General features: G+C 35.8%; 1 protein-coding gene across 1 annotated transcript in view; it reads right to left on the bottom strand.

The window, feature by feature from the left end:
- Positions 1 to 834: 834 nt before the first annotated feature.
- Positions 835 to 14,235, bottom strand: part of LOC137772237 (uncharacterized) — a 266,255-nt gene continuing 252,854 nt past the window's right edge. The window contains exons 3-4 of the mRNA XM_068556106.1: positions 11,114 to 11,183; positions 835 to 2,013 (exon numbers count right to left, since the gene is read on the bottom strand). Coding sequence (XP_068412207.1) covers positions 1,775 to 2,013; positions 11,114 to 11,183 — 309 coding nt within the window. The 3' untranslated portion in view covers positions 835 to 1,774. The remainder of the gene's footprint in view (positions 2,014 to 11,113; positions 11,184 to 14,235) is intronic.

Genomic DNA, 14,235 nt, shown 5'->3' with positions numbered 1-14,235 from the left:
AGAAGAAAGTGTATTCTGTTGTTTTTGGATGGAATGTCCTATAAATATCAATTAAGTCCATCTTGTTTAATGTGTCACTTAAAGCTTGTGCTTCCTTATTTATTTTAATTTTGGATGATCTGTCCATTGGTGAATGTTGGGTGTTAAAGTCCCCTACTATTATTGTGTTACTGTCAATTTCCCCTTTTATGGCTGTTAGCATTTGCCTTATGTATTGAGCTGCTCCTATGTTGGGTGCATACATATTTACAATTGTTATATCTTCTTCTTGGATTGATCCCTCGATCATTATGTAGTGTCCTTCTTTGTCTGATTTAACAGTCTTTATTTTAAAGTCTATTTTTTCTGATATGAGAATTGCTACCCCAGCTTTCTTTTGATTTCCATTTGCATGGAATATCTTTTTTCATCCCCTCACTTTCAGTCTGTATGTGTCCCTAGGTCTGATGTGGGTCTCTTGTAGACAGCGTATATGCAGGTCTTGTTTTTGTATCCAATCAGCCAGTCTGTGTCTTTTGGTTGGAGCATTTAATCCATTTACGTTTAAGGTAATTATTGATATGTATGTTCTTATTACCAGTTTCTTAATTATTTTGGGTTTGTTTTTGTAGGTCTTTTCCTTCTCTTGTGTTTCCTGCCTAGAGAAGTTCCTTTAGCATTTGTTGTAAAACTGGTTTGGTGGTGCTGAATTCTCTTAGCTTTTGCTTGTCTGTAAAGGTTTTAATTTCTCTGTTGAATCTGAATGAGATCCTTGCTGGGTAGAGTAATCTTGGTTGTAGGTTTTTCCCTTTCATCACTTTAAATATGTGCTGCCACTCCCTTCTGGCTTGCAGAGTTCCTCTGAAAGATCAGCTGTTAACCTTATGGGGATTCCCTTGTATATTATTTGTTGCTTTTCCCTTGTTGCTTTTAGTATTTTTTCTTTTATTTAATTTTTGAGAGTTTGATTAATATGTGTCTTGGTGTGTTTCTCCTTGGATTTATCCTGTATGGGACTCTCTGTTCTTCCTGGACTTGATTGACTATTTCCTTTCCCATATTAGGGAAGTTTTAACTATAATCTCTTCCAATATTTTCTCAGTCCCTTTTTTTTTTCTCTTCTTCTTCAGGGACACCTATATTTCAAATGTTGGTGCGTTTAATGTTGTCCCAGAGGTCTGAGACTGTCCTCAATTCTTTTCATTCTTTTTTCTTTATTCTGCTCTGTGGTAGTTATTTCCACTATTTTATTTCCCCAGTCACTTATGCATTCTTTTGCCTCAGTTATTCTGCTATTGATTCTTCTAGAGAATTTTTAATTTCATTTATTGTGTTGTTCATCATGGTTTGTTTGCTCTTTAGTTCCTCTAGGTCCTTATTAAACGTTTCTTGTATTTTCTCTATTCTATTTCCAAGTTTTTGGATCATCTTTACTGTCATTACTCTGAATTCTTTTTCAGGTAGACTGCCTATTTCCTCTTCATTTGTTTGGTCTGGTGGGTGTTTACCTTGCTCCTTCATCTGCTACGTATTTCTCTGTCTTCTTATTTTGCTTAGCTTACTGTGTTTGGGGTCTCCTTTTCACAGGCTGCAGGTCGTAGTTCGCATTGTTTTTGGTGCCTGTCCCCAGTGGGTAAGGTTCGTTCAGTGGGTTGTGTAGGCTTCCTGGTAGAGGGGACTGGTGCCTGTGTGCTGGTGGATGAGGCTGGATTTTGTCTTTCTGGTGGGCAGGACTGCCTCCATTGGTGTTTTCTGGGGTGTCTGTGAACTTAGTAAGATTTTAGGCAGCTCTCTGCTAAAGGTTGCAGTTGTGTTCCTGTCTTGCTAGTTGTTTGGCATAGGGTGTCCAGCACTGTAGTTTGCTCATTGTTGAGTGGAGCTTGGTCTTTGCATTGAGATGGAGATCTCTGGGAGAGTTCTCGCCGACTGATATTACATGGGGCTGGTAGGTCTCTGTTGGACCAATGTCCTGAACTCGGCTCTCCCACCTAAAGGGCTCAGGCCTGACACTCAGCCGGAGCTCCAAGACCCTGTCTGCCATACAGCTCAGAAGTAGAGGGAGAAAAAAAAAGAAAGAAAGAAAGAAAATAAAATAAAGTTATTAAAGTAAAAAATATATTATTTAAAATTAAAAAATTAAAGTTATAAAAAAAAAAGCAAGAAAGAAGAGAGCAACCAAACAAAAAAACCAAATCCACCAATGATAACAAGCACTAAAAACTATACTAAAAAAAAAAATGGACAGACAGAACCCTAGGACAAATGGTAAAAGCAAAGCTACACAGACAAAATCACACAAAGAAGCATACACATACACACTCACAAAAAGAGAAAAAGGAAAAAACTATATATTAAAAAAAAAGGGAAGAGACCAGCCAAATCAATAAACAAATCCACCAATGATAATAAGCTCTCAATACTAAACTAAGATAAACATGAAACCAGAAAGAAATTATATGCAGAAAGCAAACCCCAAGTCTACAGTTGCTCCCAAATCCACCGCCTCAATTTTGGGATGATTTGTTGTCTATTCAGGTATTCCACAGATGCAGGGTACATCAAGTTGATTGTGGAGATTTAATCCGCTGCTCCTGAGGCTGCTGGGAGAGATATCCCTTTCTCTTCTTTGTTCGCAAAGCTCCTGAGGTGGCAGAGGTCGGTGTGACATTGCAACAGGGCTGCACAGGCTCCCAGGAGGGGAGGTGTAGATAGTGACCTGTGCTTGCACACAGGATTCTTGGTGGCTGCAGCAGCAGCCATAGTGTTTCATGCCCGTCTCTGGTGTCCGAGCTGATAGCCGCAGCTCGCGCCCATCTCTGGAGCCCGTTTAGGCAGTGCTCTGAATCCCCTCTCCTAGCGCACCCCAAAACAATGGTCTCTTGTCTCTTAGGCAGTTCCAGAATTTTTCCCATATTCCATCCTGGCTAGCTGTGGTGCACTAGCCTCCTTCAGGCTGTGTTCACGCAGCCAACCCCAGTCTTCTCCCTGGGATCTGACCTCCGAAGCCCGAGCCTCAGCTCCCAGTCCCGACCTGTCCCGGCGGGTGAGCAGACAAGCCTCTCGGGCTGGTGAGTGCTGGTCGGCACTGATCCTCTGTGTGGGAATCTCTCCACTTTGCCCTCTGCACCCCTGTTGCTGCGCTGTCCTCAGTGGCTCCGAAGATTCCCCCCCCCGCAACCCCCCATCTCCTCCAGTGAAGGAGCTTCCTAGTGTGTGGAAACTTTTCCTCCTTCACAGCTCCCTCCCAGAGGTGCAGTTCCCATCCCTATCCTTTTGTCTCTGTTTTTCCTTTTTTCTTTTGCCCTAGCCAGGTACATGGAGAGTTTCTTGCCTTTTGGAAAGTCTGAGGTCTTCTGCCAATGCCCAGTAGGTGTTCTGTAGGAGTTGTTCCACATGTAGATGTATTTTTGATGTATTTGTGGGGAGGAAAGTGATCTCCACGTCTTACTCCTCCACCATCTTGAAGGTCCCCCTCGACAATTATTTTTTATTTAAGTTTTGCAAGACACGCTGATCTCTGAGAAGGCTGACATTTTGTTTGGTAAACAATTATGAAAGTCATTCCTGAATGAATAAGCATTTTCAGAACTCTAATGGAAAACTGATGCATTCATAAAAGTGCTAACAAAAGATCAAGATAAAAAAAAATTAATTACATGGGACTGAGTGAACTGATGAGGAGGATTATAATTGTGACTTTCTGTTTGAATAAAAAAAAAAAAATCCCACAAGGACGCAGAGGCAAAAAATATACAAATCAATTTTCACTGCAAAGTAAAGGAGCTGTTACAGTGGAGGATTACTGGACTGAATGTCAACATTATGACATAGTATGAGTGTGTTTCATGTTTGGTAATTGCAATCATTGTTGCTTTTGTTGTGGTCATCCATTTACAATGCTTGGTGTCAGTTTATTTATCTCTTGTAAAAATAAAATACAGTGTGTGTGTGTGAAAAAAAATTAAAAAATAAATAAATACTTTTTAAGATTAAAAAAAAAAAAAAAAGTCATTCCAGACAGAACTTTGAAAAACAAAGGATCTTATAGCCCTTAACTGAATAGAATTGGAGGATGTTTTTGGTCTCGTTATTCAACTAACCTAAGGGAGAAAGAAAATACATCAGTTCTTTTGTGGATAGGAATGACAAAGTAAATCACTCTTTCAAGTTTTCTTTCTTTTTTTTTTTTTTTTCCCTTCCCCCTCCCCATATCCTCAAGTCCATTTTCTAGTAGGTCTGTGTCTTTATTCCCGTCTTGCCCCTCAAGTTTTCTTATTACAAGTTGTTAATATAGAGATACCACAGACAGCTGCTCTATATTTAAATATTTAAAAAATAGACTTAAAAAAACAGACTTTCGTTTTGGGGAGTTATATTTACAGAAACATTTGAGAGAGAATATACAATATTCCCGTGTACCCCAACAAACCTCCTCTAGTTTCCCCTGTTATTAATATCTTGCATTAGTGTAGTATATTTGTTAAAATTGGTGAGCCAGTATTGATACATAATTATTAACCAAAATCCATAGTTCCAATTAGAGTTCACTCTTCATGTTGTACATTCCTTAGGTTTTGATAAATTTATAATGATGTGTCTACCATTACAGTATCTTACAGAATAGTTCCACTGCTTTAAAAATCCCTAGTGCCCCATCTAGTCGTCCTTCCCACTATTTTTCCTTCAAATTCAGAGCAACTACTGATCTTTTAACTGTCTCCATAGTTTTGACTTTTCCAGGATGTTAAATACTTGGAATAATAAAATCTGTAGCCTTGTCAGATTGGCTTCTTTCACTCAGTAACATACATTTAATCTTCCTCTATGTCTTTTCATGACTTGATAGTTAACTTCTTTTTCTTGCTTAATAATATTCTATTGCATGGGTGGGCCACAATTTGTTTATCCAATAATTTATTGAAGGGCATCTGGGTTGCATAATTCTGGCAATTATGAATAGAGCTGCCATAAACATTCATTTTCAGGTTTTTATGTAGCTATAAATTTTTAGCTCCTGTGGTTAAATTCCTTGGAGCAGGATTGCTGGATCATATGGTAAAAGTATATTTTGTTTTGTCAGAAACTGCTAAACCGTTTTCAAAGTAGCTGTACCATTTTGCATTCTTTTTTTTTTTTTAATTTATTTTTACTTAGTTATTTTTGGCTTCATTGGGTCTTTGTTGCTGTGCGTGGGCTTTCTCTAGTTGCGATGAGCAGGGGCTACTCCTTGTTGCGGTGCATGGGCTTCTCACTGCAGTGTCCTCTCTTGTTGTAGAGCACGGGCTCTAGGCACGTGGGCTTCAGTAGTTGTGGCACGTGGGCTCAGGAGTTGTGGCTCACGGGCTCCAGAGCACAGGCTCAGTAGTTGTGGTGCACAGGCTTCATTGCTCCACGGCATGTGGGATCTTCCCGGACCAGGGCTCGAACCCTTGTCCCCTGCATTGGCAGGCGGATTCTTAACCACTGTGCCACCAGGGAAGTCCCCCATTTTGCATTCTGATCAGCAATGAATGAGAGTTCCTGTTGCTCCACATCTTCACCAGCATTTGGAGTTATCAGTGTTTTGGATTTTCACTATTTTAAACAGGTATGTAATGGAATCTCATTGTTTTAATTTGCAATTTCCTAATGACATACAATGTTGAGCATCTTTTCATATGCTTATTAGCCATATGTGTATCCTATCTGGTGAGACAGATCTTTTGCTCATCTTTTAATTGGGGAGCACTAATTTCTTTGGTGCCCAAACCTGGGAGGATTAAAATTTTAAATTAATATTTGATGCCTCAGGACTGACATAAGCAAAAGCAAGTCTAATGATGCCCAGGGCAGAAGATTTGACCACAAGCAGATGACTGAGTATTGGAAGTCTGTGTCAATGAAAGAAAATGCTTCAGCAATGGGATGATATGAATGAGAGCTGTGTTACAGGGCTCATTCAAGTGCTGTGAGGTGTTAAGGAGACTTGTTCTCAAGTACATTCCAATTGTTGGGAGGAAGACATTAACCCATTTTCTCTTGCTGCAATCAAATATTTAAATGTTTAATATTTAACTTACTTCTGCTCTAATCAAGAACCCTATGTTAAACATTCTTTCATTTGTTTAACAAATATTTATTAAGTGACTACTATGGTTAAGCACTGTTTTAGGTTCAGAAAATGCAGTGATGAATCACACATATATCCCTCAACTCAAGGAACTTACATTAAATTTGGATGAGTCCAACAATAAGCAGGTATGTCCATAAATAAATAAGATAGTTTCAGAAGAAGATAATTTTTAAAAGGAAAATGAATAAAATAAAATAGGATTAAAGAGACAGAGGCTGGTTGGAAGAGGCATCTGATCAGAGAAGGCATCTCTGAGGAGGGGGCATTTGAACCAAACCCAGAAGAGGAATCAGGCATAGAAAGGTGATGGTGATAGGTGGAGACTTGGGCTGGAAGAGCGCTTTCCAAAACTGGAGGAACATGTATGAAAGCCATGAAGTAGGGATGAACTAAGCATATTTGAGAAAAATAAGAAAAGCCAGTGTAGGTAGGGTGTGATGAGTGAACTGAGTGACTGGGGACAATTTCTCTAGTGGCACTTTGCCCAACTGATGGATCTTTTTTAAGAAAACAAACTAAAGCACATAAAGAATTTCAGTTGCAAAATAAAATCTTCTCATACTAGCACTAAATTCAAACTTCAGAATAAACTAACAATGAAAAGTTCATCGTAGCACTTTCCCATAGGCAATTGGATATTAAAACAATAAATGCTAAACCATAAAATGAGTATATGGATGTCTAACTGGATTCCAATGTTTCCCTAAATGACTATTATGGCAGACACTAAAATATTACCCAACAGCTATTTCTCACTTTTCCTAGTATAACCTTGAATTTGCTGGAGACAGCAAAGTCCCAGCTTGCTCTTTCAGTACCCCTTGCAACTGAGGAAAACCATATGACACAGCCAATACCAGTAAGTCATCAACAAATTTTATGGGAAGCTGTGGAAAATCTGTTGATTTCCTGGTGAAAGAGCATGGAACAGAAGGGACTGCCTCCACTTCTACACCCCTTTTCCTCCCTTGAAGATTTTCTTGATGGATCCATCTGTAACAGCCAGCTATCTTGCAATCATTAGGCAACGAACCAGGTTTCTGATAACAACGCTGTCCAGCTGAACCTAGGCAAGTAACAGCACATCCCCCAAATTCTGGTTGGGTAAGAAAGCAGTACATGGCTTCAAGATGAGTTGAGCTTTCTGCCACTCACAAACAAACACATTCCTAATTGCTACAACTATATGATGCTTTTTGAAAATCAAATATCAAACAGTCACTTTTACATTTTTTTTTTTTAATTTTGATACACACTGTGCTTGTGCTCGTGTGGTTACTCTGAGTTCCATGAGCATAAACAGGAAGAGGCAACATTCATTGAGATCTTATCAGAAGCCGGATGAAGGTCTAAAAAGCCAGATGTACTCATTACTTCAGCAACACTGTGCAGCTGGGGCATTAACATTCACATTTTATCTCATGAGTGACAGAGTTAGGATCTGAATCCAGGTTCCAGGGCCTTGGCTGTAAATATTCTGCGGGACTCTCTCCTAGACTTAAGGAGCCATTTCAGTACACAAGACTGAATGGACCAAGCTAATGAGATTTTATGTACAAATTCTGATTCCTTCAGAGTTGATGGAAAAAAGATAAATGTAGAGTGACTCTCTCCATAGCAATATACATGCTTACTGTATATATTCAAGTTCAGTATTTATACATATATATTTATCATTGTCCATATAATAGTTAGTTACTAGTTTCTCAGGAGAAAAATGAAATAAAATAACAATCCCAATGAAATGGCAAGCGTTAGCCTCACTGGAATTACAAATGGCTAAATAATACAATTTTTTTTCTTTTAGGAAGCTATTTTAAGAAAAACACTGACAGAGTGTTCAGAGACCAAATTAGAAGGTAACGTGGTAATAAAGTTTATTGAACAGTGTGTGTGCTTCCGTTTGTTTTGCAAACTGAAATTTGAGAAAACATTTGTGCACAGTCACCTCAGCTATCAAATGCTTTTCTTGAGGTAAATGTTCCCTGTTTTTATAGCATAATTACAGAGCCCTGTGTACCTGTACTCAAGAATCTTATAACAATCTGCATTTCAAAGGAAACTAAGAGCCCAGCAACCTGCCCGTTCAAGTTCATACACTATTCAAAGAAGGAATTTGATAGTAAAAACTCTAAAAACATAAGATAATTGAGTTACAATAAATTTAAAAGAATTGTCTTATGTTTTACATGTTATTCTGTTACATGGATTATAAAAGGCTGACATTTTTTTAACCATTAATACTCATTTATGAAATTTCCCGTGAGTATGTGAATGCAATTAATAATAGCATTAGTACTAGCTGTACTCCTAAGATTTCCTCCTATTTCTGGTACCAATACCAGTTGATGGTGTTTTAGCAGTTCAATATTTCAAATACACAAAATATAAAATATCTAAACTCTTATCGAGACAACCTGGACAGATTTCACACAATCTTAGCATTCAAACCAATTCATCAAGTGTGTTAGATTTACAGCCTACTCCATGGAGGTCTCTGCTTGATCTTCACTCTCAGAGAGCTGTCTCTTACACCCTGAATAAAATAGCAACCAGCTTCCAACTCCTCACCTTGTGTCTAATTTATCTTCAGAGAACCTAAAGTTATATAGATATTTGTTTACATGCTTATTGTCTATCACCCCTCCGGAATTTAAGACTTTGCCCGTTCTCGGCTAACTTAGGACCTTGAACAGGGTTGGGTTTACAGTGGTTGTTCATTAAATGCTTGCTGAAATAACTAATGAATGCACATTCTTGATTTTTTACTATGAACTAATTATTCAACAATGATACTGACAATGTATTGATAACAGCTGACTCATCTAACATTTATGTCAATGTGAACATCATAAGATCTAATGAGCATTTTTTCCTGAATAAATCCCTTCTTCCTCATGTGTGATATCATAGCTTACTTTTGACAACACTACAAGCACATTTGTCAAATTAAATGCTTTTTCATAATTATTTTGATAACACAAGTCATTGATGCTATACTGAAAGAAACAAACAGTATGCTCATTATATTTTATTCAAATATAATGTAACTTAGAAAGGACTATATAATTATTATACAGGATTCCTTTCTAAAAGTTCACCATGAGGACTGGGGCAATATTTACCAGCATAATAGTTAAACCCAGGTGAAACATAATTATCTTTGTTCTTTCTTATCATTTTGCAACCAAACTCTAACAAATTACTTTTTCCTATTAAGGAAAAGCAGAAAAAGTGATTAACAAAAAAACTTTCTGACGGGAGCATTTACTCTTCCTTGAAACTGGAAATGGATGTATGATGCAAATTACAAGAGTGTCTCTCCATAGAGTGGGACATAAACACTATTCAATATGGAACATTTAACAGAATACGTAATAAAATATCAGAGGAGAAAACAGAATTTATTCATTAAGAGAGGTTTCGCAAAGCCACACCTGAGCTCTTACTCCTCTGTATTGAATCCTGACCCAGAAAAACGGGCCCTCAAGTTAGGACTCAGAGGAAAAGTCACTTTTAGTCAAGTCTGATCATTAGCCTCATGTACTAGATCACTCCCTCTTGACTTGTTTCAAGTTTCACAATTTACAACAGCTATCCTTTCTAATTTATAGTTAGCTGTTGTGACCACTTCCTAGTTTTATTAAAAATGAGTAGTGGTTTCATATTTTGCCTGTTTTTGAAACGTATTTACTTGGTTTGCTTTTGATTGTTTCAGAGACGACAATGGAAGTTGAAATCTCTTTGCTCTGATATACTGAACCAGAGGATCATGGGCCTCATTTAATTTAAATTAACACTTTAAAAGAAAACATGGTTTGTTTATAAAATATATTGAAAATTCCATTGTTTATTGTGACTATTTTTACACCCATATCTATATCTAGAAATAATATAAATTGGAAGTTGTCTGTATGGTACTGCATTTAAACAAAACACACATGAAAATGAACTCTTTTGAGCATTTTAAAATGTATCTATTGTTGTCTTTGCAGTTGTTAATTTTGTTTTTATGTGTTATATAACAAAATAGCAAGGTGAGAGCAAGGGTATCTCGTCACAAATAACCCATTGCAAATCTTCTTTCTATTCACAGAAATAAAATATCCAATTAGATGTAGAGAAAAGGCAAACTTCCTGCACTGTTAGAAGGAATGTAAATTGGTGCAACCACTATGGAAAACTATGGTGATTTCTCAAAAAATTAAAATAGAACTACCATATGATCCAGCAATACCACTCTTGGGTATTTATCCAAAGAAAGCCAAAACATGAATTAGAAAAGATATATGCATCCTTATGTTAATTCCAGCATTACTTACATTGGCCTAGATATTGAAGCAATCTAATTGTCTATCAACAGATGAATGGATAAAGAAGATGTGGTACACACACACACATACACACATACTATATATATATATATATATATATATATATAGTATGTGTGTGTGTATATACACACACACACACACACACATATATATATAATGAAATATTACTCAGCCATAAAAAAGATTGAAATCTTGCCATTTGGGACAACATGGGTGGACATAGAAGGTATTATGTTAAGTGAAATAAGTCAGACAGAGAAAGATAAATACTGTATGATTTCACTCATGTGTGGAATCTAAAAAACAAAATGAATGAACAAACATGACAAAACATAAACAGTGTTATAGAAACAGAGAACAAACGAATGTTTGCCAGAGGGGAGAGGGGTGGGGGAAAGAAAGTAATAGGTGAGGGAGATCAAGAAGTGCAAACTTCCAGTCTCAAAATAAATGAGTCATGAGTATGAAATGTACAGTGTGAGGATTATAGTCAATAAATATGTAATATATGTAATATCTTTGTATGGTGACATATCATAACTAGACTTATCCTGGAGGCCAGTTTGAAATGCATAGAAATATATAATCACTATGTTGTATAACAGGAACTAACGTAATGTTGTAGGTCATTTGTATTTCAAAACCAAACAAACAAACTTATAAGAAAAGAGATCAGATTTGTGCTTACCAGAGGCAGTGGGTGTCTGGTGGGGGGAGAGAGCATTGGAGGAGGGCAGTCTAAAGGTACAAACTTCCATCTGTAACATAAATAAGTACCAAGGATGTAATATACAACATGATGAATATAATCAACACTGCTGTATGTTATATGCGAAAATTAAGAGAGTAAGTCCTGAGTTCTCATCACAAGAAAATTTTTTCTTCTATTTCTTTAATTTTTTACCTATATGAGATGATGGATGTTTACTAAACTTTTTGTGATAGCCACTTCATGGTGCATGTAAATCAAATCATTACACTGTATGCCTTAAACTTATACAGTGCTGGATGTCAATTATATCTCAGTAAAAGTGGAAGAAAAAAATAATCTAAAAAAAGATGTTTTATACATACACACACACAATGGACTACTACATAGTCATAAAAAGAATTAAATCTTGACATTTGTGACAACATGGATGGACCTTGGGGGTATTATGATAAATGAAATCAGTCAGACAAAGACAAATGCTGTATGATTTCACTCATATGTGGAATCTATAAAACAAAACAAACGAACAAACAAAACAAAACTCATAGATACAGAGAATAGATTTATTGTTTCCAGAAGGAAGGAGTATTGGAAGGTGGGTGATATGGGTGAAGGGGATCAAGAGGTACTAACTTCCAGTTATAAAATAAATAAGTCATGCAGATATAATATACAGCATAGTGACTATAGTTAATAATATTTTCCTGCAAATTGGAAAGTTGCTAAAAAAAAGTAAATTTTAAAAGTTCTCAGCACAAAAAAAGAAACAAATTTTGTAACTCTGCATGGTGACAGATGGTAACTAGACTTATGGTGGTCATTTCACAATGTATACAAATGTCAAATTATGATGTTGTAAAACTAAAACAAATAGAATGTTGTATGTTATTACATTTCAATAAAACAAATATCATTAATAATTTTATATGGCTTATATCTGTAATTATGTTTTCAATATGTTGTCTTATATAAAATATACTATTAAAACTAAAATCGCCTGTTCTTTTTATTTCTATAAAAATTTAAAATTATATGTCGTCCACATTTGTGCTGGTTTGATATTTGTTTTGTATGGTTCTAGTTTATTTAGAGTGTAAGGGTAAAGAAAGAAGAAAAAAGCTGCAATGACTGATCCATGAAACACCCCTTTACTCAGAGGTAGGGTATTAATTTCTGAAACCCAAGTAAATATGGTATTTCAAGAAGTAGAGAATAATCAAATGTACAAAATGATGATTATGAGTCAAATAAGATTAGAATGGAGAAATGGACATTGGTTCTAGTGATTCTGAGGTCACTGCCGACTTTGACAAGAATTAGTTCAGAAGAACTATGGGGATGAAATCTAGACTGGAGTGAGCTCAAGAGAGGTGGGAGGAATAAAACTGAAGAACTCTTAAAATGGATCAGAGAAATCCGACTGGAGCTCAACGAGTATGTGGGATTAAGACAGGTGTTAATATTTTATGTCTGCATGTTGATAGGAAAAAGTGATAAGTAGAAGAGACAAGAGATTATTCCTGTAGTGATACATCAGAGAGAGAACAAGAAATTGTCTTAATGAATTTACTGACTTAATTTTGATATTTACCTACTTCAATTTGAAGAAATACTGAAGAGAAACAAACTTTTAACAATTACAGTTAAGTTTCTGAATATTTGCATTTAGGGAAAAGAGCATGAGCTTTGAAGTCCAAAAATTCCTTTGTCTGAATCACAGCTCTACTACTCATCAATTATGTGTCACTGGACAAATAGTAGGTAGGGAATCGAACAACTGAACAAGGAGACAAAGGCAGGCCTAAAATAGGATATCAGATATTTCATCCATAGTAACTGAAAAAAAAGATGGAATATATAGGAATAGAAGCAAATTTGTTGCTAAATCTTGTGGTAGGAAGATACAGTGTTCTTTGAACTTCAGTGACTTCTTAATATTCCATTTTATGTCTGATACATCTTTTAGCTAATTTGCCACTTACTACTACAAGAATGCTGTGCTAAATAGCCTTCCAGCTAAAGTTATATCTGCATATTTGATAATTTTATTAAGATAAACTACAAGAAATTACAGTGTGAGAAAATATATATATTTATATAACTTTTAATACAATGTTAAAGAGTTCAAGAAAAATTTAAGATTTAATTCTCACTAAGTGTGCATAAAAGTGCCTTTTCCAAGAACCCTTTCAAACAATGGTTATCATAATTAAAGAGCTACTTCTGTAAAAAAAAATTAACTACTGTAAAAATATTTTGGTTGCTTTTTAAATTGAGAATTAGATGAAATTCCTGAAGCTTCTTCCCAGAAAAGTAAAAATGCATTCAAAAATTTGTATTCAATATCAAAAGGTGCTGTGACTTCAGTCTTAACCCACCTTTTCTCATTTTGATATATTGGGATACTAGGATGAAAATAAAATAAACTAAAAAACATTTTAAAAGTCACTCCTATATGATATTGTATATGAGGTATGTGAAATTAAGCACAAAAATAGAGAAAGAAATAAAAAACATGGTTAGTAATTTATGTGAATATCCATGACCGCATTCTAAAACTAGTGGCAATAACCAGTGGAAAAGAAAAATTTGTTGTTTGACCTCTGTTTCAATTTCACAGTGGTATAATTAGGGTATAGATCTGTGTCGCACCAACAGAGGCCTTTGTCAGAAGGCAAAGCAAACACGGGTCTTTGTAAATATATATGGGTATTAGAATTGTAATTATGCATAATTTCAGTCACCTCATGCACTTGAATAAACTCAAAAGAGTCTTGAGAAACAGCTGTCTGTCCATGTACTGAGACAGTATTTTAGAGTTCTCTAATTAATTAGAGGCACAGTGACTATTTTGAATTATGAACTTGGAAATGAAGTGAGAATGACGATGAATTGCTAAGCAGTGTTGAACATTCCAGGTCTAGTGATTATAATCTCTTTAGATAGAGGGACTTTTTAAAGTATTTTAATAGGTAATAGTATAAAAATTGGTAAAGTAGAAATTAAAATATTGCACATTTCAAGGCATATCATGAAAAAATGAGTGCTAAGTACGGTGATAAATTGCTGGGGTTGTATGTACTATAGAGAATATCAAG

Source organism: Eschrichtius robustus, chromosome 11 (genome assembly GCF_028021215.1).
Source record: "Eschrichtius robustus isolate mEscRob2 chromosome 11, mEscRob2.pri, whole genome shotgun sequence".
Taxonomy (NCBI): domain Eukaryota; kingdom Metazoa; phylum Chordata; class Mammalia; order Artiodactyla; family Eschrichtiidae; genus Eschrichtius; species Eschrichtius robustus.
This window is presented reverse-complemented; position numbering and strand designations above follow the sequence as displayed.